General features: G+C 46.1%; 1 protein-coding gene and 1 pseudogene across 2 annotated transcripts; both read left to right on the plus strand.

Annotated features, from left to right (window-relative positions):
• Positions 1-1,836: 1,836 nt before the first annotated feature.
• On the plus strand, positions 1,837-27,343 carry ADNP (activity dependent neuroprotector homeobox). 2 transcript variants are annotated; one of them, XM_058679664.1, is made up of 5 exons: positions 1,838-3,043; positions 4,924-5,098; positions 19,243-19,355; positions 21,076-21,168; positions 23,161-27,343. In XM_058679664.1, exons 3-5 carry the CDS (start codon positions 19,248-19,250, stop codon positions 26,272-26,274), a joined length of 3,315 nt encoding a protein of 1,104 aa, XP_058535647.1. In that variant the 5' UTR covers positions 1,838-3,043; positions 4,924-5,098; positions 19,243-19,247; the 3' UTR covers positions 26,275-27,343. The 2 variants fall into 2 exon arrangements, with proteins under 2 accessions (XP_058535648.1, XP_058535647.1); XM_058679665.1 differs by lacking the exon at positions 4,924-5,098 and having other exon boundaries at positions 1,837-3,043.
• LOC118760209 (U4 spliceosomal RNA) lies at positions 6,162-6,334 on the plus strand (annotated as a pseudogene).
• Positions 27,344-27,976: the final 633 nt, after the last annotated feature.

A 27,976-nucleotide genomic window follows, 5' to 3' on the forward strand; every position in this document is an offset into this window, starting at 1 on the left:
GGGCGGGACAGACGCTCCTGGTAGGAACCCTCCCTAAAGCAGGTGTGCAGCCAACAAGAATTTTTAATTGTGGCATGGCTTTGGGATCCTACAGTATCTTTAAAGTGAAGAAGGACATTTCTTTGAGCAAATATGCTTAACTTTTTTTCTAAATAAAAGAGGAAATGTGTCTCAGTGATTTTAATAGCCATATTTAGCAGATAAGAATCCTAATAACTACATTTTCATGAAAGTCTGCTTCCATTTATATTTCTCTGATCCTATCAGAAATGAATACTAGATTATCAAATACTTTGGCACCATTTTCTGCATAGAACCTCTCCTCTGTTCTCATTGTTGAACCTGTAGTACACATTACGGTAAGGGCCCTGCTGTGCTCTCTGCCTCTCCTGCAGCTGCTTAGCTGGTGTATCCAGAGACCCTTGACAAGTGGCTTCATTAGTAGCAACCGGAAAGTTAGTGTCTGTAAAATTGGTTTTTAAGTTGTGATTATAGAAACATACAATAATTTCATTATTTGGGGAGTGTCTGGGATATATTTTCTAGCCTAAATCTCAATTTTGATTTATTTATCTCAGAGCTCCACAAAGAGGAAGAACAAGCTCTCCCATCAGCTGGTTCACTCCCCAAGTGGCCACAAGAGCCAGGGCTTGACCAGGCTGAAGTCAGCAGCTGGTTTTGGTCTCCCTTTTGGATGCAGGCACTCGAAGACCTTCCCAGGCACATTAAGTAGGAAGCTGAATCACAGAGCAGCTGCCCATGTGGAGTGTCAGCATTGCAGGCAGCAGTTTAATTCATGATAGCCCCCTAAAGTGTAAGTGTTAATACCCGGCGTATGGAGCAGAAATTAGAGATCCTCCTCTCTGAGCTTACTAGAGGCACTAACCTGCCATCCTTACAGAACTGTTGCTGGTTGGATTTAGGTTGACGAGAGTGTGGGAGAAGGAAAGCTTTTGGATCATTTGGAAACCGTTTAGAAAAGAATCTGGACAATGTAGATGCCTGTTGATAATAAAGTCGGTCACTTAAACACCTAGGTGAGTTTAAACACTCAAGTCTGAAGCTAGCGTCTCTTGCTTCATAAATGAGGCCATGGATGAAATCCAGATGTTCTCTACTGTATTTGTGTTATGTATGAAGTATAAGTGTCTAAGGAAAACAAAAACATTTTGCTTATTTAATGTCTCCTGTAGCCAATAATTAGTAATCTCTAGTCCTAGGAGTTGCTTGCTTTGCCTCTGCCTTCCTCCCCCCTTTTCATCTCTTTTGCTTTCCACAGAAACACTGATTTGGCTTTTACAGATATATTTGATCACAGGTGCAAAGATAGTTTGGTATAGTTTCTATTGAAGCCTTAGACACTGAAGTATGTGTAACCACAATTTATACACTACATGCAGTTGAGTTGACTTTGAGTTGACTTTGGTGATGTTAAGTGTGGTTTGAAGCTCTTTTCAAAGTGAAGCAGAAATGAAGACAGGGGCATGGTTAATCACACTGGCATTTATTTTCAGTACATTTAACGAATGGTAACCTGTCAGGTGCGGTCTGGTATAAAAGTGTGTTCAGCAATGGAAGGTCAGGTAGTGGTTGGACAGTCAAGCATCAGCCCTAATCCCTAAGGCTCCCAAGTACGGGCCCTAAGGCTGTGCCTGTTTCCCAATGCTGGGGCTCCCATTTGTTTTCCTCAGGCCAAGCAGGAGAGTCCATCACTGACTCTGAAGAATGGCCTATCTGGGCACGACAGCGACCTCCTGTAGAATTCTGGCTGGCCCTGTCCGCGCCCTGCCCCCCCACCAAGAAGAGCTTGGGCAGCCCCAGGGCTGTGTCTCATCGCGAGTCGGGGTGTGAAGCACGAGGCGCTCGCCTCGTTTAAGGCAGGAGATGTCCCTGCCCCTTGCCGCTGCTGCCCAGCCCAGGAGCGCGCAGCCCTGCAAGCACGTGGGGCCGCCCGGGCTGCCCTGCACACCCCTCCCTCCAGATGTAGTCCAGGCCCATCGGGGCCCGCGCAAGGATCCCCAGCACGGCCACCTGACTGAGTGCTGGGCGTGCTGCGGCCCGCTGCTTGTGCCTCCGCCGCCGGCGCTGCGGCCGGAGGAAGGCGCCCGCCGAGCCCACGGCCCCGGGAGCGCACTGCAGCCATTATGCACGGCGCCTCCTAGCGGGGCAGTGGCAAATCCCGCTTCTCGCGAGAGCTCCCCTCAGTGGGGATTATATAATTTCCCTTAGGCGGGAGTGGGGGTGCTGTGGGCACCCACTTTCAGGGAAAGTTTGGTGCAAGCATGAGTGGGGGCTAGAGGACTGTCCCCGGGGGACATGGTGGGAGAGGGGCCTGCCCTCCCAGTGGCCCCCCCATCTAGCTGGACAATGAGTCCTCTTATGCTAATGAGCCCCTTACGTCACTTCCGCTCTTTCTCGGCCGCCATTTTGGCTAAGGCAGGTTCGGGCACTCGCTCCGAGGCGCTTGTATTGTCTGCCGAGGGGAGACGCGGGATCGGCCCCCTCCCCCGCCCGTGGCCGCCGCCGCCTCCGCCGGCCCGGTCTCCCCTCCGCCGCCCGCCGGGATCCATGAGCTGAATTCCCGCCCCCCCGGCCGCCGCCATCTTGTGCCCCCTCCCCCTCCCGCAGGCAGCGCTAAGGGGGATTTTGGCGTCTCCTCAGACACAGCTCCCTCTCTCGGTCTCCGCCGCCGAGGAGCGAGGGGAGCGTGGCCGCCGCCGCCCGCCTGGCCGCGCCGGTGAAGCCTCCTCTCCCACGCCCTCCGTCTCCTCCCTCCGCCCCTCCTTTGTCTGCACCGCTCGACGCCGCCGCCGCCGCCCGCGCGGGGTCCGGAGCGAGCCGCTCGCGCCGCCGCCCGCCGCTCTGCTGCGCCCGCCGCGCCCCCCGGCAGGAGCCGCGGCCGCGGCGCGAGCCGGAGCCCGAGCGCGACGAGGCCCCGGGCGCGCCCTGCCCGCCCTCGCCGCCGTGCCGCCGCCATCCGCCCGCCGCCGCCGCCCGGCCCCCGAGCACGCCGGCCCCGCGCGCGCCTCGAGGCCGAGCCAAGGTAAGCTCCGGCGTCGCGGCGCGCGGCCCTGCCCGGCCCGGCCCCGCAGGCGCGGGGCGCATTGTTGTCGGCGCTGCCCCTCGCCCCGTGCGTCCCCGCTCCCGGCCCGGCCGTGTTCCGGGGGTCCCGGCGTCGCCGGCTGCAGCCCGAGCCCCTCCGCGGCCAGCAGCTAGCCCTGCCGCTCCGAGCTTTTGCAGCTCGTGGCATCTTCCCCCACCCCGCCCCCAGCCGGCACCGGGCTCCTCGGGCTCCTGGAACTCGGCTCTCCACCACCACCACCCCCACCTTGCTCAGCAGCCCCCCCCAGCCCTCAGCGAGCCCCCCACGCACACCTCCAGTGCCCGGAAGGAGCCTGCTGCCAGGTCGGCCCAACCTTAGCTGGGGGGCGGGGAGCATGCACGGTTCGGAGCAAAAGTGTCTTCCTCTCCAGTATGCCAGCTTCTTACCTCTCCACCCTTCTCGGGCTCAGCTGCCTGCTCAGCGAAGCAGCTCAGGAGCGCTTGTGAGCCCCAACTTTGCAGGGAGGTGGAAGAGAATGGAAATCCAGAAAGCTGCAGGGATTTTTTTTTAATGTAATGAATGGGGAGTAGTTCTTTGAGTACCCTCTTATTCACCTCTGCTTTGCTGTGGGCTCTCTGCCTGCACCCCCCAACCCCCAACCTAATGCCTGTCTGCTGGAAAAGGCGCGATTGCTTCTCTTCCTCTTCTGCCCAAGCCCAGGCTCCCAGCTCTGGCAGCGCTTCAGCCACACACCCACACCCCCCTCCACACCAAGTCTTCTTGATGGCCTTGCATTCACCAGTTCTTCTGGATAGTTCTTGCCACATCCCTATTTCACAGACAAAGGCTTAGGAAGGAAAAAGAACCTAACTGTTTCCTGCCCTTTTAATGCTGTCCATCTCCACACACCCAGTTCCCATCCCTGATGCTTCTCGTGTCTGTGTCTTGAACCTGCAAGATGAACACCAACAAAAAAATCTCTTGGATTGCCTGCTACAGTTTCTTTGTAAATCTGCATTGTTGCTTCTGGTTTATGGCCATGAAGAAAATACCAGCCCCCACCCAAAATGCACCGCAGCCAAGTCGGCTAAAGGCGATGAGTGTTGGAGTCAGTAGGGGGCGCATTCTCTGCACTGGGTAAGGCTGCAGAGGGGGGAAGGGCCCCAGCCAGGACAGGATGTGCTTCACAGCGCCTTCTACAGACCACGGGGAAATGGGCCCAGCAAGACGCACACCGCACTCAGAGTTGACAGCAACATGGCGAGGCTTCAGGGAGTCAAGAGCAGTGATTTTATTTCTTGGGAAGAACCTACTCTTCAGCATGGAAGTTTTCTCTTGGCTTTGACAAAGCTGTTGACCCTTAGACAATCCACACTCGTTCGGAAGCAATCACCTTGACACATCCTTTTCTGGAGTTCCAGAATTCTTCCACCTTAAGCTTTGAAAATGTCAACATGTCTTTGCAAGGTCAGGTGGTGCAGGAGATGGTTTCAACCCTGGGAGTCGTGGGTTTGGGACATTGGTGACTAGTTCCCTCCTTCATAATCCAAATCTTTCCAATTCTGGGAGAGTTAAAAGTTGTTCTTGAGGGGTGTGAGCTTTGTGTGGGGTAGTACATTTGATAAGCGTGTAGATGGGTGTCATGATTTGCAAAGGCTTGTTGGTAAACTTCAAGCCCATTGTTGGGTTCTTCACCATCCAGCTCAACAGACTGGAGGGTAAAATTGTGTTTCTTTCCCACTTTGGACTTATGGTTGCCCTTCGTTATCTCGGTAGCCAACCACCTTTGCAAAGTGTTGACACACCAGTCTTCTGTGAGCACCCACTGTCTTGGGGTGTGTTGATTTCTGTAGATTTTACTCCTCTTGTTATTTCCATAGGTGTGAGATGCACAGTGCGAAACCTAGGCCCCAGCTTTTGCGCCATGATGCACAGGGTTGTACTTTTTGTACTGAGCTGATAGGTGGCCTAGTGGTTATGTCCTGTACTGCCATTTTGAGGATCTGGACTCCGTTTCCCGCCTTGCTCTTTGGACCGCATTGTCAATTCACACCGGTGGGTATAATCATTTTGGAGGGTGGGGACTGCAGCAACAGGGCAGAAAGACTGCTTCCTCCTAGGTCACCACCCAAGGCAACGCTTCCAGAATCTCGGCTAGCCCCATTCCCCCAAAGAGCCAGGTGGAGTAGGTTGCCATAGTGGGCCCTTAACATCTGCGAACCTTACAGATGACATAAGATTTAAGGGACTCGTATCGTAATTATTTGTGTCTAAAACATATTAAATACTGATTGAGTGTTACTATGATGCCCAGTCTCAAAAGTTGCTAGGCTTCTAGAAGCCTTGAGGCTCTGATCAGAACCTGTCTCTCCATGAACTTCTTGCCACCAAAGACTTGACAGTGGTGGTGGATGTGTACAGTATCCTGAAGGCTCCTTGCAAGCTGCTTATGTGGATGAGCTCATGTGCATGTACGGGTGTGCACTGAATGGGTGTGTTCTTTGATACACTGTTAATCAGCTGATGCTTATGAGAAATGTTTTGTTGGCCAATTGCTACTAAGTAATATTTTGGTGAATGAAAATGTAGACAGCTTGGTTCAGGTATTTCACTGTAGGCTACATGGTTCTACAATTCTGTTAGTTATGATAGATATTTAGTATAAATGGTAGTTGTCATTTTAAAAATAACTCTGTAGTGTTTGTGTAATAAATATATATAAGTTTTGACACACTGGATGTGTGATATACATTGGTTAAGTTCTTGAAATGAGTAATTTGAATGCCGCTTCTTTTTTGAGGTAGTTTACAAAGGTGTTTTTATCTAATTTAGCGATTCCAGATAAGATGTGGTGCTAACTGATGTCTAGTTCTAATAGCTGTTTTCCCCTTACAGGAATACTTTCCTGTAAGCTCTTAGAAACCGTCAAGAACAGAGCTTGAAACTTTTGCTTGTTTAGACACTCACTAGCAGTGAAGGTGAACCAATAGGGCTGAAGGCTCGGGTTTACAATAGGTGGACTCTAAGGGTTTATTGAAGTACAGTGAAAGTCCTTAATAAACTGGCGGAGGAGGAGTGAGTTTCCTGTTCGGTTCAACTTTAAATAGAAATTGCTTCAAGCTTTGCCCAGTGGCAGTATCGTAGCCAGTGAGGTTTATCCGAGGTGTGATTATTGCTAATTGAAAATAGAAATTGCTTCTTTATTTTAATGCTTGTTGAAAATTTTCCCTTGCGTGTCTTACTGTAAGGCTGTTAAATGTTGAAACTGCATCTTTAACTCTGCTTCTTGCAGCTGCGATACAGAAGTACGATAGTTGGGCCTGTGGACCTTGGGAACCCCTGATGCCTAGACGTGCCTGCTGGGTTTACATTGGTTACATTCTCCTCCTCTTTAACTGAGTGCACAACTTCTAGTCGTAGTGTTTGTGTTCAGACACACCTTCACCGGGATGCCAGCAGCAGTCAGCTTTTATCAAGAACACCTATTAATGTTCGTTCCAGCACACGGGCAGAAGGGCTTACCATGTATGATTAGAGGCCTAAGTGCATAAGGAATACAGTAGATATAAACTTGTTGCTTTTTTGGTATCTGCTTAACTCTTCTGAATAACCTACTGAAAATAAGCGTTTATGTTTAGAACACTGAAACAATGAGAAATGCAGGAGCACTTCAAACAAAACGAGATGAAAATGGAATTGAAATGCTTTATTTTGTGTGGGTGAAAATTCTTTAGATCCGTGCATAGCTTTTTCATAATACGCATTTTCTCCCTGAACTTCCTGAAGTGTCCTTGTAAGTTGGTGAATTATTTAAGATGTTGTATACATGCTGGCTGCATGTTTAGTTATGAAAATTGCAATTTAATATGGAAGGTAAAGCCGTTCTGTTTGTGGTACAGAATTGAAGTGTGGTTTTTTTCTCTTACGAATCATGGACTGTATGCCTGTGTGTGGTAGCGAGTAAGGAACTCCATTAATTAGGGGATGTGCACAAACACATTGAGTGCAGGGTTTCTTTAAGAGCTGGAAACGAATATACCAGAATTAATCTTTTTTTATAGATCTTTAAAAAGAAAATACTGTTTAAACCTTAGTGAAGTGAAGATAAAAAGTTGATAAAAAGAACAAAACTATGAAATTTTTGTTTATGGTAATGCGCCAAGATGCCTGACACTGTGATACTGTTTCAGAAGAAGCTACTGCTTCAGACTGGACTTCTTAAATTTTTTGATTCTAAGTTAGCATCCCAAGTTTCTCTGGTCTCAAAGTTAAAATGAGCTCCATGAGAGTTTAACGCTCATTCATCCGCCTGAGAGGCGCACGCACTGAGAGAAGTCTTGCTCCCCTGTGTAAACGGTCTCGTTCATTGGACTAGCAGCCGTTGATGTTTTATTGCGTAGACTCACTTCCCTAGTTGTTCCCCTGGTTTTTTGAGAACATGAGGTATTCGCTGGAGCAAGTGCTGCATCCTGTTGCAGGTGCATCCCTGTTAGCTTGGAAATTGTTCGAATCTGGATGAAACCAAAGCTCCCTACTGATTTTAAATATAAGAACTTTTTGTTTTGGTTTGTTTTTTGCATTCACTTTTTTTCATTTGCATCATTGAAACTGTAAGATAAATCATACAGAATGACTATTGTGACTTTTTACATTTTAATTAGAAAGTTGAGGGTGAGGAGGGTTGTGACTCTGTAGTCTGCACATCTTCATTCCTTTCTCCCTGTGTTTTGCCATCAGCTGCCTTTGCTGTCTGCCCATGCAGAACTCAACCTAAGTGAGCACATGTCTGCTTCGCTAGGAGACAGCTCCTTTCCCATTGTCCTGCTCAAATGGGAATGTGTGGGAGTGAAGCATGTCTGTGTATAGGCAGTCTCAGGGAAATGGGAGCCACAAAGTGAAGGGACAGTTTGGATGGGGATGCAGTTCCACTCAGTGGAAAGTGCAATCCTTCTACTGTTTAGCTCCCAGTTGCTTCTGCTTCATGAGCCTTCAGTTCTCTGAGCAGCACTCACAAACCGCCTTCCTTTGATTGGTCCCTACTTTAGTTCCCCAACACCAAGTAGAGAAATCCTAGAAGGTCTCAAGAGTTTCAGCACTGTTCCAAAAACAAATGTTTGGAGAAGAAGAGAGCACGGGAAACTTTAGAGAGTGTATAAAGGGAACACAACCTAAGGGGCCTGTGTTGTAGCATAGTGGGAAAAGCTGCTGCTGCCAGCATGTCATAATGACACCAGTTCATGGCCTAGAAGAAGCATCAGAAGATGACCCAAGTACTTAGACTCCTGGAACCCTGTTGGAATCCTGGATGAAGCCCTGACTTCCGCCTGACTCAACTCTGTTTACAGTCATCTGGGGAATGAACCAGTGGGTGAAAGAGCTGCAGTTCTAGATTCAGATTTTCAGGTTAAAAAAAAATGAATACTGGTGTATAATCTAAAACATATTAACATAGTATTCGACCGGCTTTTAGAGTTAAAAAGTGAATCTCTGTGTATCCTAGTGCTCAGTGCAGTAAGGATGTAGATGTGTAATTATGTCACCCAGCCATGGGCTGTTGTGTTCTACTTCTGTAGGGATGAGCTGGGAAGATAAGATCCTGTTGCTGACTATTCTGGTGTCCCCACATAAATGACTGTTCCATATTATTTTTCGATCCCTCTGTAAACCATTCTCAATTCTGTGGGGACTGTCCTTGATAGACAAGCCGAGAAGTCAAGTCACCACTGCATCCACTGATGGAGTGAACATGCCTGGGGCGCTTGGTTCCCAGACCAGGACTAGAGCACAGGCCGCAGTGGTAACCCTGGGGCTGTGGGGGTCACAGGGCACCAGGGGTTGCTTCTGATTTTGTAGTAGTATTGTGTGTGTGTGTTTGTGTGTGAGTGTGAGCATGTGAGCGCTTAACGTACCACATGGGCTGAAAGTTAAAGAAACAGTCCACACCCCTAACAAGAGAATACAGGTATAAATTGCACAGGTGACAGTTAGTTAAAGTAACCTGTCACCTTTGGAGTTACCTGTTTGAGTATCTAGAAAGAAACTTTGTTGATGGACCCTTTGCTTTTCCCAGTGTTTTAGTTTGGGACAGTCTTTTTCCTTCCCTGAGCAGTTATTTTTTGCTTAGACTGATAATTATCAGCTGGCTTTTACTCTTTCTTTTTCCAAACCTGTTATGCTCCATTTCAGACCATGTGGAAATCTGCACTTCCCTTGATGATCCGTGAAGTTCTTTTCTGTTGGCGCTAGTACCTTGAGAACTTTGTCAGTGGTCTCTTCTGATAGGATGTGTTGAGCTTTTACATTGGAGTTACAAAATTGAAGCTAGTACTGTGCTTGCTTGCTAAGACTGAGAGGGTCCTAATGTAGTGGCTACTCAGTATCTGGTTCAAGATGTGTTGTATTTCAGAAAAATATAAGAAAATAGCTAACACTTAGCTGCAGACACTATAAAGATTGAACCATCAAGTGGCAAAGTGTTTTAAAAAAATGGTTGTTGGAAAACTGCCTTTGGCTAAGCTTTGACCCTGAGAGATGGCTTAGGAAGGCTTGATAACATGATTTAGACAAGCTGCTTTGTCATTCAGCAATAGTTCTGTTATTTCCACTACTGTGGGAATTTTTCTTTTCTGAGTAGTTTTGACAGAGACTTTGGCCCATCCTGTGCTACTTTCCCAGGCCATGAGCAGGGAGCTGGATGGGAAGTGGAATAGCTGGTACACAAACTGGCACCTATGTGGGATGCTGGCACTTGCAGGTAGAGGATTAGCCAACTGAGTTGTCATACCAGGCCCACATTTGCTTTACTTAAAAGTATGTGGATCACCAGTGTTCTAAGACTTTCAGACGAAAAGTCTAGTGGCTGAGATGGATGTTGTCATATAGCAGTTAAGCTCGAGATTGCTGCATCTTCAATCACAAGTGCCTAATTTGAACATCGGCTGCTGTACTTCTGATCGAGCTCCCTGCGAATGCATCCTGGGAGGCAGCCCGTGATGGCCCATATACTTGGCATCCCGCACACAAGCAGGACACCCAGATGGTATTCCATGGTGTTTGGGCCAGCTAGCTCCAGCTGTCACGATGTTCATAGAGTGTAGGTATGTTAGAAATCTCTCCCTCAGTTTTCTCTGCTGCTGAGCTGACCTGTTGCAGTCATCTGGGGAGTGAAGCAGTGTATAAAAGGTCTTTCTGTCTCTCTGTCTGTAAGTACACTAACTACTCCAATAAAAAATAAAATCTTAAAAAAGAAAGTGGGGTGGGGGCGATGTTGTACAGCAGGTTAAGGTACTAGCTGTAATACCAGCATCCTGTAATGGTGCCATTTTAGATTCTGCCTGGTCTTCCATTCCCACTCCCCGCTGACGTGCGTGTGGACTGTGGGTGATGGCCCACATCTCTAAGTCTGCCACCCACACGGGAGACCCAGATGGAGTTCCAGGCTTCTGGCTTCAGCCTGGCCCAGCATTGGCTGTTGGCGCCATTTGGGGGCGTGCACCAATGGATGAACATCTATCACTTTGCCTTTCAAAGAAAGAAATCTTCAGATCCATAATCGGACCACACCTGGGTGACTATAAGTCACATAGGTTTATTTAAAACAATTGTAGATGTCCTGTTGCATAAGTATTTTATGGACTTGTAAACACAACATGTCTCTGGTATGTAGTAGAGTGTGTGGGTTCAAGTCCCAATTCCACCCCTGATGCCACGTTCCTACTACTGTGTACCCTGGGAGGTAGCAAGTAGTGGCCATTCACATTAGAAACCTGAATTGAGTTCCTGATTCCTGGCTTCAGTGTGGCCAAAGCCCAGGCACTTGTAGGTATTCAGAGTGGACCAGGGAGTGAAGTCTCATTCTTGCATACATTCTCTATGAAATTATTAATATGCAGACTCTTTAACTTAAATGGATCATATGGAGTAATTGAAAACTATAAAATTACTGCTGTGTGTGTGCTTGAGTTATGAATGTGCATTGTGTGTTTGGGAACAGATATTGTCATCCAGTTCGATTCCTGGTAATAATAGGCCACGCTTTCTAAGGGGTGTGGGCTGTGGCTTAGCTGTAAAAGAAAAGTCCATCACATCACATATTGGGGTGCTTGGGTTGAGTCCTGGTACGCTGCCTCAGATCCAGCTTCTTGCTGCTGTGCACTCAGGGACCCAGCAGAAGCTGGCTCAAGTACTTAAGTGTCAGCTACCCACACAGGTGACCAAGATTGAATTCTGATTTCCTGGGTTTGGCTTGTGCTAGACCTAATTGTTTCAGTCACCTGGGGAATGAGTCATTGGAGGGAAGATCTTCCTCCTTCTGTCTTTATCTTTCAAATGAAGTGACAATTCACGGAGGGGTGCGGGAGATGCAAGCTTGTATTTTCCATGTTTTTGCAGTATTTGATCTAGTTTAAAGTAATAATGCTAACTGGTTTATGTGTTGAATTGAATCTTCCCATTTAGCCCTCTGACATTTGAAGAAATGTAAAGGAACTGGCCTCTGGAGGCCAAGTAGCCTTTTAGGGTCACAAAGGCAATGAGTAGGTGACAGCAGGGGTCTAAACACAGATGTACCCACCTCTAGGGTGGAGTCTTAATCACTGTACCTCATTCTGTCTTCGAGCAGAGCTGAGCTGATCCAAGGCCAGGAGCCAGGAGCTGCTTCTGGTACTCCTACACAGGTGCAGAGTCCCAAGGCTTTGTGCCACGTTCCACTACTTTCCCAGGCCACAAACAGGGAGCAGGATGGGAAGTAGAACAGGCAGGATATGAACCAGTGCCCATGTGAGATCCTGATGTGTGCAAGGTGAGGATTTAGCCCCTGAGCCATTGCACTGGACCCTCAACCAGCCTTTCCAGCTTTGTCCTTCATTGTCACCTGGAATCGTGACACAGCAGTTGTTCTGACCTCTCTGCAGTAGTTCTAGAACTGCTTTCCTGCCTGTGGGTTTATTTTATGTGCAGGGTCAGCCTAATTTAGTGTGGCCCCTCTCAGTACCTACTTGCCACCTCTTTACTGAGAACAAGTTCCCTATCTTGCAAAGCTTGCTACCATTTAGCTTGTGGCACACTACCTCTTTTGCTGATACTTATGGGGTGTGATTTCCAAATTACCCATTCTGCTTTAATGAGTACCTGCTTTGTACCAGCCATGCGATAAGGAGTGGGGGAAACCAGTGCAAGCTCTTTTATGGGGCCTGCTTGATCTCAAATAGTGAAATGATACCCTTGTCCTGCAACATGTGTTAGTTCTGGTTCACCCGTTATTTGAAACAAGAAAAAATCTACTGAAATGGGATACACATTGATTCCATATGCAGACATGAATTCCCCTATGCCGCATGTGTCCAACTCTAGTTTGGGTCATACTTTTTTTTTAAGATTTGTTCATTTGTTTATTTTTAATTGGAAAGTCAGATTTACAGAGTGAAGGAGAGAGAGAACTAGATCTTCCATCCACAGGTTCACTCCCCAAGTAGCCACAATGGCTAGAACTGAGCTGACCCAAAGGCAGGAAGTTTTTCTGGGCCTCCCTTGCGGATACAGGGTCCCAAAGCTTTGGGCCATTCTAGACTGCTTTCCCAGGCCACAAGCAGGGAGCCAGATGAAATGGTGCCCATGTGGGATCTCAGCGCATGCAAGGCAAGGACTTCAGCCACTAGGCTACCGTACCAGGCCGCTAAATAATTCTTAACATGACCTAAATGCGGGCCCAACATGTTGGTCTAATAGCTAAATCCTTCCCTTGCATATTCTGGGATTCCATTTGGGCGCAACAGTTTATGCCCGCTGCTCCACATGCCATCCAGCTCCCTGCTTGTGATCTGGGAAAACAGTTGAGGATGACCCAAAGCCTTGGGACCCTGCACCTGCTTGGGAGGCCCGGAAGAAGCTCTGGTTGGTTCAGCTCCAGCAATTGTAGTCGCCTGGAGAATGAACTAGCAGACAGGAGATCTTTCTCCCTGTATGTTCTTTCTGAAAATCTGCCTTTCTAATAAAAATAAATACTTTTAAAAAATGGCATAAATGTTTGCCTAGAGACACTATAAGATCTCTTCAAGCACTGTCATAGCCATGAAGTAACTGGTGCTTTGCTGCTGTAAAGTGTTTGTTCCTTGTAGAAAACTGCCGGTACAACTTAACATTTTTTGTTAAATCATTGATTTAAAGAAACTACTGAGTTGTAAACCCCAGTGGGTATTATATGCTCTGTAAAAATAACAGTGATTGGAGTACTTTTAAATATGAAGGATGTGACTTTTTTGTATATTGGTCTGAATTGTTGATGTTCACAGAATTGCAATCACTGATAATGTAATAACTTGGATATCCTAATTCCTGTGAACTTGGTGACTTTTCACCAGAAACTGCATTTTTTCCAGCTTTGACCCTCTACCTCCATGAAGGATGGTCCCAACAAGACTGTATTTAGTGATATTGAAGAAGACAGCACAGTAGAATAAACTTTATGTTCTCATCCTTTGGCCCTACTGTGAACTTACTATAACTTACCACTGTGAGAAGACTACTTTGATTTAGGGAAAAGTTTTGGTCAACTGTTAGGGTTAAGCATTCGTCTTCAAACTGTGCACTGGGCCCAGTGTACTACATTTAAGTAGAATGCCACTGTAGCATAAATTTGCATTATGGATTTAGTTTTGTTTGTTCTTTCAACTACTTGAAAGAAGAGTGAGGAGAGAGCTTCCATCCACTGAGTGACTCCGCACAGCCAGGATCCCAGAATTCCACTTAGGTCTCCGGCACTGTGGCTGTTGCCTGCTGCCTCCCAGGTGCACCAGCAGGGAGCTGAATGAGAAGTGGAGTAGCGATAATTTCCAGCACTCTGATAAGGGAAGCAGATGTGACCAGTGGTAGACTAGCTGTACCACCACAGCTGCTCTGAGAACTTAGTTTGAAGTGTGAGTATTACAAGGAGATGTTTTCTCTCTGTTTTACCTAAGGAAAAATGATAACATGGTTTAAACTGAGCAGCTCCTGTTAGGAGTTCCCAGGGGCCATCAGGACAGGGTAGAGCCACTTGTCCTAACAGAAGCTGTGGATTTACTTTCACTGGCGTAACTGATAAACTAGTTACTGTGGATATTCATATTTTGGCTCCTATAGCATTAAAAAGTAGCCACTTACTGTTGATGGAAAGTAGGACACACACTTATTTACTGCTGAATTTTCTGGTATGTCAAGTTAATGCTATGTATTATTACTCAGCATTTGGGAACATCACATAAGAATGCAGGTTAAAACGTTAGGATTCGTATGCTAGAAAATGTTGTACTAGATGCTTGCTTACGATTGTTTAAAATGTAACGTGGACAACTTGATTTGGAGGCTGATTGCTTTTCTCCTGAATTGTTTTCTGTGCTTGGCAGAAGTTGTTTGCTTTACATTCTGATGGCACAGTCGATGCTTTTCTGCTATCCCTAAAAACGGGCCATCCTTGAAGTGGTGGTTTTGAATAGGAACCACCATAACCAAGCCCTAGTAATAGTTTTATTGTGTTAGGTCTTGCAAGCCTTAGTGAGACTGCTAAACCAGTACGAGGGAATGTTACACTGTCCTCTGCTGATCCAAAGCCCCTGACCAGGCACGGGGTTCTGAAAGAGCAGTTGTAAATCATGATAATTAGGGTTGTCAGTCACGTCTTTGCTTGGAGAACTTCAGACAGTGTTGTTAGAACCTTCTGTACAGATTATCTCCTCATGAGGTGGGTGCTGTCTGCTTTTATTTTCCTTCGTAATACTTGGATTAAAAGTAGTCTTGTGTTTGGTATTCAGAGGGTAGAGTCAGATAGATGTTATTTATTATTTATATGGCCTTAATTCATCTCTGGCATTTTTAGTCTGAGTGATTCTCTGCTTTTTTACCCATTTAACTTTTTCTTTAGGAAGCATGTTGATAGGAGTCTGGAGTAGAAACACTGGAATGTTTGAACCCTGGCAAGCAGGGCTGGGTATAATTTATGGAGATTGACAGGAATGATCAGCCAATTCATTTAGATTCTTTCTTCTTTTTTTCTTTTTGTAAGATTTTTTTTTCTTGGGGCCTGGTGTGGTAGCCTAATAGCTAAAGTCCTCGCTTTGCATCTACTAGGATCCCATATGGGTGCCAGTTCATATCCTAGGTGCTCCACTTCCCTTCCAGCTCCCGGCTTGTGGTCTGGGAAAGTGATCGTGGACAGCCCAAATAAAACCTTGGGACCTTGCACCCATGTGGGAGACCTAGAAGAAGCTTCTGGCTCCTGGCTTCAGGTCGGCTTAGCTCTAGACAATGTGCCCACTTGGATAGAGGGTGAAGCAGTGGATGATGAAAGATCTAAAATAAATTACTTTATCTATTTTTGTTGGAAAGGAGAATTTACAGATAGAGACAGAACATCTGCCATCTGCTGGTTCAGCACAAGGCATTGGGACTGACTACCCACGCAGGAGACCGTAGCTCCTGGCTCCTGGCTTCGATTGGCTCAGCTCCAGCCGTTGCAGCCACTTAGGGAGTGAGCCAGTGGCTGGAGGATCTTTCTCTGTGAATCTGACCTTCCAATGAAAATAAATTAACCTTAAAAAAATTATTTTAGGGCCCGCGGCGTGGCCTAGCGGCTAAAGTCCTCACCTTGAAAGCCCCGGGATCCCATATGGGTGCCGGTTCTAATCCCGGCAGCTCCACTTCCCATCCAGCTCCCTGCTTGTGGCCTGGGAAAGCAGTCGAGGACGGCCCAAAGCCTTGGGACCCTGTACCCGCGTGGGAGACCTGGAGAAAGTTCCTGGCCTCAGGTTGTTACGGCCATTTGGGGGAGTGAATCAGCTCTACTACTATAAACCTGTCTATTCAATAAAATAATTTTTTTTTAAAGATTTATTCATTTTATTACAGCCAGATATACATAGAGGAGGAGAGACAGAGAGGAAGATCTTCCATCTGATGATTCACTCCCCAAGTGAGCCGCAACGGCCGGTGCACGCCGATCTGAAGCCGGGAACCTGGAATCTCTTCTGGGTCTCCCACGCGGGTGCAGTGTCCCAATGCATTGGGCCGTCCTCAACTGCTTTCCCAGGCCACAAGCAGGGAGCTGGATGGGAAGTGGAGCTGCCGGGACACAAACCGGCACCACATGAGATGTCAGCCCTTGCAGGCAGAGGATTAGCCAGTAGTTGAGTCATTGTACTGGCCCCTTAAATCATCCCTAAAAATTGATGGCTTACGCCTAGTTCATCAGATGGTATGTGCTTACCAGAAGGCTAGTTACTTCAGGTGCAAAAAAAGCACTTGGACATGTTCAGTTGTCGTTGAGCCTTTCCTAAATTCTATTAGAAAATGCTTGACTTTTTCCATGCATTGTTTTAGGTTAATGAAACTGGGGGAAAGCCTTTTTAGAATAACTGTCTTCTGACAGATTCATGTTATTACTTGATCTCGTTCACAAGTGTAATTGTTTTGTGTGAAATGCTGCATCTTCCCTCTTAATTACTAGTTCCTCTTCCGTGTCCCATTACCTGGTGGATACGCCGGGTCTTAGTTGCAAGTGTTATGAACAAAGCTTAAGTGGAAGTGACACTGTGCTTTCTCAGGGAAACCTGGAGACCAGGAGGGGTGAAAGGCGCAGCTGTGCGGGCACCGTGAGCAGTGTCAGCAGGAGGCAGTGTCTGCACTAGCAGGTCTCTGCTTTGCAGCATCACTGCCGGTCATATGTGTGTGTGTGTGTGTGTGTGTGTGTGTACACCAGTGGCTGCAGAGATGAAATACTCTCACCCTGTGCTGGTCGTGTGTGTGTGTGTGTGTGTGTGTGTGTTGACCAGTGGCTGCAGAGATGAAATACTCTCACCCTGTGCTCGAGGAGCAAGGACCGCCCAGCAGCAGTTGAGAGGACACTGGGCAGGGGCCAGGCAGGAGGAAGTGTCAGTTCTCATGCCTGAGGGCCTGCTGTGTGCTCCAGACAGGTGGACTGCTACTAGCGGGGAGACAGCTCTGTTGCACTCCTCTCCGTCCCTAACACAGTGACTCTAATATGACTGATAAACAGGGATCGTTCCCTTTGATGCCATGATTGAATGGCGCTCTCCCTCATCAGGATAGTGATGTTCATCTGCTGAAGACCTGATAACTAAGAAGGGTACAGAGAAAGGGGCCTCCCGGGACTGAGCAAGTATATAAGGGCATTTCCATCTGGGGGAAGGGGTAGATTAAAGAATTCCCAGAGTAGTCAGAATGTCAGGAATCCATTTATACTCTTATAACATTCTACATCTTTCAGTTTAAGTGTGAACATAGAAAAATAACCATATGTACCACATTTTTGAGTAAGCAGTGGTGTTTATTTCATTTATACACTTTAGTTCAGTCATATAAGTAAACTCAGAAGTTGACTCTGTGTTGTGCTACTTTTAAAATATATCTGTTGCTACTATAAGCACAATTTCTTGTTTAGGACTATGGTTGGAGAAGCTGGGCTGCTCCACTGGGTGATTTAAATGACTGTGAGCGGTGGGACGACCCTGAGGAGAAGGCTTTTCCTCCCCCGAGCCACAGGTAGAGACTGGTAGCCCTAATGGGGCACAGTTCCGGCTCTGGAGCCTTTGCTTTGCTGAGCCTCAGGAAATCAGCCCCAGCTGCTCTCGGCACGGGTCCCTGCTTCTCCTGGGAGGCAAGCTCCTCAGCAGCAGGACTGTGACCACAGAGACTTTGAAGTGAATGAAGGTAGAGGATGAACCCCTTGAGCCTGAGGCATGCATGTGTGTTTCTCAAGTATTTTTTTGAGTTCTCTCAAAAAAAGATCAACTTTGTGGGAACAACTGGGTTTTCTTTAAAAAAAAAAAAAAGTAAACTACCCAAACAATGATTTAAACAATTTAGCAATAGCATTCCACAAAGAATACTTGATTTGGCCTTTAGCGCACATTGGTTTGTGTCAGAAGCAGGATGCAAATGGGAGGTGTCACTGGTGGCAGGCACATGACGCGCAGCGCCCGCCGCGCAGTGCTGAGTCCGCACCACTGCAGCCAGGGAGTTTCTGGTGAAGTGCTTTGTTCTCCTTTGGCCCTTCTTGGTACCTCACTTAGGACTGTTAGAGACTTCTGAGTTCTGAACACCAGAGTTAGCGATTCTGAGGGTTATTGTTTGTTTTGGTAGGTGTGAGTCCTTCTAGCTCTCCTTTTCCATTTTTCATAGGTAGTGTTAAGTTTCAGATTAGGAGAAGTGAGAACGCATATTTGGAATAGTTAACTTGCGGGTGTAACAGCTTTTCCTGATTGACAAATCATATTTCCATATATTAAATGTTAGTTAGTGGTGGCTTTGGCTTTTCTTTTTGCTGCTGTGGGTTTTAGAGCTACTTTATTCTGTAAAATTGTTTTGAATTTGGACCATTAAGTTGAAGACAAATGCTTAAAGATATTTTATGGAAGCACTTCTGGTCACATTGGGAGCCATACAGATTCTCAGTTTTCCAAAATACTAATTTTATGTTGTCCTTTGTTTTTAAGGACCTGGGAGAAGTGGATCTAAGTTTCTGGTATTAATGCCTTAGGTCACTTGGGCAGTTGTACCATTCTCATACACATGGGCTTTTTGTCTTTGGGAAGGAACCACTAAAGCCCCTGAGCGATGCCAGGTGCTCTAATGCCAAGTACCCACCTCCCCCTCCTGGCAGTCAGTCACTCCAGCTGTCAGCCAGTAGCTGTCAGGGGTGAGTCCTCAAAACCATTTTGTCATTGATTTGGGGCATGTGCAGGATTAGCTCGGCATGTTTCTTTCAGAATGCCGGAGCAGTGGACAGGGACAGTTCCCAGACAGACTTCTTTTCCCTGGCACTCAACACTGTGGTTACAGTACTGAAATGGTGAGCATTTTTCTATTTTCAGAGGTTCAACATCACAAGCAGAAAAGCACTTAAACTTTATTTAAAAATAATTGGTTGGTATTATTTCCTCATTCTCAACTTTATCATTGAACTGTTTTGTTTTTTTGTTTTTGTTTTTTGTCTAAACAGAATTGTGCCAGAATGAGACTCACAGTTGATCTATAATTTCAAAACAATGTGCCATTCAGAAACAATTCAGAGAGCACTTATTTTTGCCTGTATTTATTCACCTTTTTTTAGTTGGGGTCAGGGTTTGTGATCCTATCATCACTGAAATTAGTAAATTATTACAAGTTGTACATGTTTTGACTTTGACTTAAATTTTTTTTCCCAATAGAAACTATGTTCCAACTTCCTGTCAACAATCTTGGCAGTTTAAGAAAAGCCCGGAAAACTGTGAAAAAAATACTTAGTGACATTGGGTTGGAATACTGTAAAGAACATATAGAAGTAAGTAGCATGTCATTTTTAACTTTTAACATGACTCAGCTTCTGGTCCACTACTTTGTGTCAGCAGCCAGGATGGTTAATTCTTAGGTGGGATTCTGAATTTTAACCACAGCATTAGCTTCTCCAAAGCTTTTTGAATTAGCATAAACTTCTTCCCTTCACCTTAAAATGGGGTTTTTCATCTTTGCGTCCTGCAGCAAAAGCAGCTGCCATTGAGAACTTGGAGCTTGTCAGACATTGAACAGGCTGGTCTATTAGCCTCTCCATTGACTCCTTCAGCCACTTCGGAGGAGGGGGAGTAGGAATTCTTAACCTCCATTTGACGGGTGGAGCCTGGCTCAGGGTCTAGGTCTGCCTCCCAACGGAGGAAGCGGTGCCATCTGTGGGGCTCCAGGCCTGGCCTCGTTCTTGAGGCCTAAGGGTGCTGGTGACCTAGTGCGGAGGCATGGTTACTGAGGTGCTTGTTGTCTCTCCTTGGGATTTGGGCATTTGTTGGCCCCTTTGACCCAGCAGGGACTAGGTCTTCCCCTTGTTTAATAGATGCCTTTTACTGTTCTCTACCTTTTTATTCTGTGAGCTTTATGACAACCCCTGGGATAGGATAGCCAGAGCAGAAGGTTCCTCCCTTTCCAGATCACAGTACTCCAGGTCTTCTGGTTAGTTGGTCGGAGCTCTGGTTGAAAAGGCATATTTAAAACCATTTCCCTGCTGACACAAGGACCAGAGCTACCTTGTTCATCCATTTATCCCTAGTACCTAGCACAATGTTCAGCACAAAATAGGACTTCAGTAAATATTTGGGATGGAAGAGTAAATTCATTAATGCGGTGGTCTTTATTCCCCGAGTCCCAGTAAGACTCTAGGGCACAGTGTGGAGACTGCAGCTCCTTGGAGGTGAGCTGCTGGTTAGCTTGTCCCCAGCCCAGCTCCAGGCAGCTGGGCCCCAACTCAGCGGTCCATTCACTGCGCAGTGGATGAGGCCCTCTTCACAGAAACCAACCATGCAGGTGCTCAGATGCCTTTCTGTCCTGCACATGCTTTGTTCCTCTGATGACATCGTTACACACTGAGGATGAGGTGTACTGGATTCCCCCGGAACTGTGACCCACTTAGGAGCAAGGAAAATTTTTATCCTGAAACTTTTTTATCTTCCTAGTCTGGGGGAAAAGGGGCTGTTAGCATTTTACATGAGCATATAAAGTTAACATCACATTGCTTGCATTCTTTGAGTAGCTTTCTTTCCTCCTTTTTGGGTTCAAAAATCCTGAATTTTCTTTCCAATCCAATCTCTGACCTGGCCCATCTACCCCTGAAGAATCTCCCGTCCCACCCCACCCCACCCCCAAAAAGAATACTCATCTGCAGAACCGTAAGTGCACATTTCTTAGGCTACATTCCAGCACTGTCGCCGATGAGTTACAGTGCTCTGACAAAAACTGCTCAGGTATCAACATATATAGAATACACAATGGTTTCCTTGGAAACCTGGCTGACCATCAGGGTATTTTGGGGCTAATACAAAATGTTCAGTATAACTTAACTTCAAGGTGCGCCCTTTTGTCTTGCCTAAGAGTCTTATGTTCCTAGTTTTTAGTTCCTGCTGGGTTTGGTTTTCCTGTGCCTCTCCTCAATCCTAGTAAAAAGGTAATGACTTATAGGTAAGGTTGGGCTAGAATTGATACCACTGTGTGTTTTGTAAATTTCTTTTACTGTTTTCTAGGATTTTAAACAGTTTGAACCTAATGACTTTTATTTGAAAAACACTACATGGGAGGATGTAGGATTGTGGGACCCTTCACTTACGAAAAACCAGGTGAGTGGCACAGGAAACTTCCCCAATTGTCTGTATCCTTGGCTCATCTCGTATTGTAGCTCTCAGCCATCCAGAGCGATGCTCAACATTCCAGATTTGGCATCTAAAAATCTATTTATTAGGTCATTGGAATGAGGCTTTAAGTGTAAAAAGAAAAGGAAAATTCTGTTGCTGCAAAGCTCTGAAGGCCACTGTGTGTGTCTAGATTGCCCGGAGCACATTGGCCTCTCTGTCTCTTCCCAAATGGTGTTGACCCAGATGCCAGGTATCTTTCTGTTTCTGATTTCATAGAGCAGGTCCAAACTCAGCCAAATTAGGGTTTTCTTTCTTGTGTTGATGACACAGCCTCTGGAGACGTGAGGTGTATCTGTAGGGTGGCAGTCACAGCTGATTCCACACATGAGCACGGACATCAGTGTTGAGGATGTGCTGGAGCTACAGGGGATTGTAGGTGGTGGTGATGCTTTGTCCCAGTAAGGCAGGACGGTCAATTCAGATGTCACTGATCCCTCCCTGTTTCAGTGGTGCTGTGACTCAGCATTAGTGTCTTCTCCATCTGTGGGTTGTATGTGACAGCGAATGGCTGCTTTTAAATTCCACCTGGGCCTTCTCAACACTCAGCATTCTCACGAGCTTTTATTTAGGTCAGTTTTATGAATCTGATAAGCCTCATGGCCTAATGCTACAGGAGGAGGACAAATTCCAGGACTGCTGGGGATACCAGAATGGTGTAGTGTTTGCATGGAACCTATACACATCCTCATGTAAGATTTCCTTCATGTCTGAGTTACTTCCAGTATCTAAAACTATGGAAATGCTATGGTGAAGTTGTTAACTGAGTGGTCTACAAAGCCCTCAAACTTGGGTGTGAACCTATATTTACAACAGGGTTTAAGGGAGAAGAGAATGAGGCATTGTGCACATGTTAACCCGTTTTCAGGGACTGCAGTACACGGCTCATCTCTGAAGTCGGTATGTGCTGCAACACAGCATGGGATTTTTGAGTACCAGTGCATTCCTTACCATTCGTAGGACATTCTTACTTTGGGAGCAAGTCTTGCTGGAGAGGGGATAGCACTCTTGTATAGAAGGAAGCCAACATGTGAATTCAATACATTCATTTTTCATCAGCAATGAATCTGAATACCGTAGCACGTTTTGTATCACAAAAGAAAGTACACTGAAAAATAATTTTGGGGGCCTAGTGGCTAAAGTCCTTGCCTTGAATGCGCCAGGATCACACATGGGTGCCGGTTCTAATCTGGCGGCCCCGCTTCCCATCCAGCTCCCTGCTTGTGGCCTGGAAAAGCAGTCGAGGACAGCCCAAAGCCTTGAGACACTGCACCCAACGTGGGAGACCGGAAGAAGCTCCTGGCTCCTGGCTTCAGATTGGCCCAGCACCAGCCATTGCGGGCATTTGGGGAGTGAATCATCAGACGGAAGATCTTCCTCTCTGTCTCTCCTCCTCTCTCTATATATGTCTGCATTTCCAATAAAAATAAATAAATCTTTAAAAAAAATTTTTTTTTGAATCTGAAATTTTTCCGGGATGAGAAAGAAATTGCAACTTGAACTTTTGTCTGATTACACCAAAAAACACTCAGGAACTGAACCTGACTGTATATAAAGTCTGAAATATTTAACAGTTTCCAGATTCCTGAAGTAAAATGCTTTTACAAGATTTATTATTTTTGACTGAAAGTATTACTCCTTGGAAGTTAGTTGTGTTCAGTTTGTCTAAAACCCGTGAACAAATGTGACTCAAACTAAACATTGGAAAGGCCTTAGCATTGATTTCACACAGCTTTTTCCTTTGAATTTCCATTTCATAAGTTTATTCTGCAAAAAGGAAAAAATATTGAAATCATTTAGTGTTTCTGTTCTAAATATAGCACTCTGAGAATGTCTGTGCCGGTGGGGGGGGGGGTGGTTTAGAACCTGCGGTCACCTGTCCTGAAGTGACGTTCTCACACTAGTTTCTGTTTTCTTTAGGACTATCGAACAAAACCTTTTTGCTGCAGTGCTTGCCCATTTTCCTCAAAATTCTTCTCTGCCTACAAAAGTCATTTCCGGAATGTCCATAGTGAAGACTTTGAAAATAGGATTCTTCTTAATTGCCCCTACTGTACCTTCAATGCAGACAAAAAGACTTTGGAAACACACATTAAAATCTTCCATGCTCCAAACGCCAGCGCACCAAGCAGCAGCCTCAGCACTTTCAAAGATAAAAGCAAAAATGATGGCCTTAAACCTAAGCAGGCTGACAGTGTAGAGCAAGCTGTTTATTACTGTAAGAAGTGCACTTACCGAGATCCTCTTTACGAGATAGTTAGGAAGCACATATACAGGGAACATTTTCAACATGTGGCAGCACCCTACATAGCAAAGGCGGGAGAAAAATCACTCAACGGCGCAGTCCCCTTAGGCTCGGGCGCCAGGGAAGAGTGTAGTATCCACTGTAAGCGGTGCCTTTTCATGCCAAAGTCGTACGAAGCTTTGGTACAGCATGTCATTGAAGACCATGAACGGATAGGCTATCAGGTCACTGCCATGATCGGGCACACCAATGTGGTGGTTCCTCGATCTAAACCCTTGATGCTGATTGCCCCCAAGCCTCAAGAGAAGAAGGGCATGGGACTTCCCCCAAGAATTGGTTCTCTTGCTTCTGGAAATATCCGCTCTTTACCATCACAGCAGATGGTGAATCGACTCTCTATACCAAAGCCTAACTTAAATTCAACAGGAGTCAACATGATGCCCAATGTTCACCTACAGCAGAATAACTATGGGGTCAAATCCGTAGGCCAGAGCTATGGCGTTGGTCAGTCAATGAGACTGGGTCTTGGTGGCAACGCACCAGTTTCTATCCCTCAGCAATCTCAATCTGTGAAGCAGTTACTTCCAAGTGGAAATGGAAGATCGTACGGGCTTGGCTCAGAACAGAGGTCCCAGGCGCCTGCGCGGTTCTCCCTGCAGTCTCCTAATGCCACCTCGTCTCTCTCATCAGGCCCATTAAAGTCCCCTTCCCTGTCCCAGGCACAGGCCTCCAGAGTGTCAGGTCAGTCCAGCTCCAAACCCACTGCAGCTGCCACAGGCCCTCCTCCAGCCAATACTTCCTCAACTCAGAAGTGGAAAATATGTACAATCTGCAATGAGCTTTTTCCTGAAAATGTCTATAGTGTGCATTTCGAAAAAGAACATAAAGCTGAGAAAGTCCCGGCAGTAGCCAACTACATTATGAAGATACACAATTTTACTAGCAAATGCCTCTATTGTAATCGCTATTTGCCCACAGATACCTTGCTCAACCACATGCTTATTCATGGTCTGTCTTGCCCATATTGCCGTTCGACTTTCAATGATGTAGAAAAGATGGCAGCACACATGCGGATGGTTCACATTGATGAGGAAATGGGGCCTAAGACAGATTCTACTTTGAGTTTTGATCTGACCTTGCAGCAGGGCAGTCACACCAACATCCATCTCCTGGTGACCACGTACAACTTGAGGGATGCTCCTGCTGAATCTGTTGCTTACCATGCCCAGAATAACCCTCCAGTTCCTCCAAAGCCACAGCCCAAAGTTCAGGAAAAGGCAGACATCCCGGTTAAAAGTTCACCCCAAGCTGCAGTGCCCTACAAAAAGGATGTCGGAAAAACCCTTTGCCCTCTTTGCTTCTCAATCCTAAAAGGACCCATATCTGATGCACTTGCACATCACTTACGAGAGAGGCACCAAGTAATTCAGACGGTTCATCCAGTTGAGAAGAAGCTCACCTACAAATGTATTCATTGCCTTGGTGTATATACCAGCAATATGACCGCCTCGACCATCACTCTGCATCTGGTTCACTGCAGGGGTGTTGGGAAGACCCAGAATGGCCAGGATAAGACGAATGCGCCTTCTCGGCTTAATCAGTCTCCAGGCCTGGCCCCTGTGAAGCGCACCTACGAGCAGATGGAATTTCCCTTGCTGAAGAAGCGGAAGTTAGAGGAAGATAGCGATGCGCCCAGCTTCTTTGAAGAGAAGCCGGAGGAGCCTGTCGTCCTGGCTTTAGACCCCAAGGGTCATGAAGATGATTCCTATGAAGCCAGGAAAAGTTTTCTAACAAAGTATTTCAACAAGCAGCCGTACCCCACCCGGAGAGAGATTGAGAAGCTGGCGGCCAGTTTATGGCTATGGAAAAGTGACATTGCTTCCCATTTTAGTAACAAAAGGAAGAAATGTGTCCGTGATTGTGAAAAATATAAACCTGGTGTGTTGCTGGGTTTCAACATGAAAGAATTAAATAAAGTCAAACATGAGATGGACTTTGATGCTGAGTGGCTGTTTGAAAATCATGATGAAAAGGATTCCAGAGTCAATGCTAGTAAGACTGCTGACAAAAAGCTCAGCCTGGGCAAAGACGATGACAGTTCCTCAGACAGCTTTGAGAATCTAGAAGAAGAATCCAATGCAAGTGGTAGTCCTTTTGACCCTGTTTTTGAAGTTGAACCTAAAATCCCCAATGATAATCCAGAAGAACATGAACCGAAGGTAATTCCAGAGGATGCTTTAGAGTCTGAGGAGAAGCTAGACCAAAAAGAGCAGGAGGGTTCAAAATATGAAACTCTTCATTTGACTAAGGCACCAACCAAATTAATGCACGATGCTTCTGACAGTGAGGTTGACCAGGATGATGTCGTTGAGTGGAAGGACGGTGCCTCTCCCCCTGAGAGCGTGCCTGGCTCCCAGCATGTGTCGGACTTTGAGGACAACACGTGTGAGGTGAAACCAGGGACCTGGTCTGATGAGTCTTCCCAGAGTGAAGATGCAAGGAGCAGTAAGCCAGCTGTCAAAAAAAAGGCTACCATGCATGGTGACAGAGAGCAGTTGAAATGGAAGAATAGTTCCTATGGAAAAGTTGAAGGATTTTGGTCCAAGGACCAGTCACAGTGGAAGAACACATCTGAGAATGATGAGCGCTTATCCAACCCCCAGATTGAGTGGCAGAATAGCACAATTGACAGTGAGGATGGGGAGCAGTTTGACAGTATGACTGATGGAGTAGCTGAGTCCATGCACGGCAGCCTAACGGGCGTGAAACTGAGCAGCCAGCAGGCCTGAGTGCCTGGTTGCTGGCATCGCTGATTGACACTGCAGCCTGGAACTCAGCAGTCCTGCTGCTGTGCCTGCGGGGCTGTGTCATAAGTGGTACTGCCGTGTGAGTGCTGGTCAGCACGCTGTGGGACAGAATTGGCCGCTGACGTAGCAGTGGCTCCAAGTCTGTGACACGTGATTGGCTGGTGATTGCTTCAGAACTTTTCTGACGGACAGTAACTGAATGTGAAGATGAATGAGCTGGTGGCTCCCACTTCCAAGGAGGGAGAGCAGAGGTGGATTTGTCTTCAGCAATCTCTCTCCTCTGTAGAATGTTCTGGTGGATGTCCTTGATTCACTGATTCATGTGGTAGTGTAGGGCCAACAGACAAGCTGCCATTCTAAAGTGTATAGCAGGCTTTGGGAAAATCAGTTCTTTTTTCTTGTATTCATTCTGAATAGTTGAAATGTATATTTGTACAGTCTTTTAGACCTACGCAAGTGATGCATATGATATTGTTACTGTGTGCCCATCATAGCTTTGTTTTTTGGTTTTTGGGTTTTTAGTGCTGCCCTTGCTGTGTATAAACGCTGTATCTAGTTTCTCTAGCAAAAGCTTGAAACTGCGCTAGTACGGACTTTTGGACAGACTTAGTTCTTTGCACATAACCTTGTACAATCTTGCAACAGAGGCCAGCCACATAAGATATATATCTGGACTCTCCTGTATTATAGAATTTTTTCTTGTTCTGAATATCCTTGACATTACAGCTGTCAAAAACAAAAAACTGGTATTTCAGATCTGTTTTCTGAAATCTTTTAAGCTAAAATCACATGGAAACATTGACTTTACAGCTACTAATTTGGACACCTTTTAGATCTGTATAAAAGTGTGTTGTGTTGAAGCAGCAAACCAATGAGTGCTGCATTTTGGATATTTAGTTTTATCTTTAGTTAAACACCACTCTGGTGTGTTCATTTATACCATCTAATATATGACACACTGTTGTAGTATGTATAATTTTGTGATCTTTATTTCCCTTTGTATTCATTTTAAGCATCTAAATAAATTGCTGTATTGTGCTTAATGTAAAAATCTGCTTCATTACACACGCTGGCCTATGTGTACCAGGTCTGTGTACCAGGTCTGTGCCATCTCCCACCATGGCACAGACACAGAGGGAAAACATAGGAAACAGATCTACCACTTGCTTAAGTTATCTTTTGTGTTAAGGCACGTATTACATATTGTTTTCAGTTTTGCAGGGTCCCCCCCTTTAAACTGAGCAAACTTCCTTTTTTGTTGAGCAGAACCTGCAGATTGTGTGAATGTCTCCACTTTTAAAAAAAGTAACCATATTGGCATTAATTTATAAGCAGAATCATCACCATGGTGTTCCTCTGATGAAAAATGTTAGTTTTCACCTTAAGAAGAGAACAGTTGTACTCAGAGCAACAACTCTGTGTTAAAGCTCTTGACCATCTAGCTAGTAGGAGAAGAGCCTGGAGACGACACATCTGGGGCTGTCAGATGGAAGGAGCTGGCTGCTTGACTGCAGATTTCTGAAGGTGGTACTGAAAAGCAGAAAGTCACAAGGACGCAAAACTCGGCTGTCGGGCTTGGTGATGCAAACAGTAATGTGATGCTCTCGGCAGTGTGGAGGTGGGTCAGTCACCTCTTAGGGACTTTGATCTATAGTGATTCATGTTCATGGGTTCCAAGACCCTT

This window comes from Ochotona princeps, chromosome 22 (genome assembly GCF_030435755.1).
Source record: "Ochotona princeps isolate mOchPri1 chromosome 22, mOchPri1.hap1, whole genome shotgun sequence".
NCBI classification, from domain to species: domain Eukaryota; kingdom Metazoa; phylum Chordata; class Mammalia; order Lagomorpha; family Ochotonidae; genus Ochotona; species Ochotona princeps.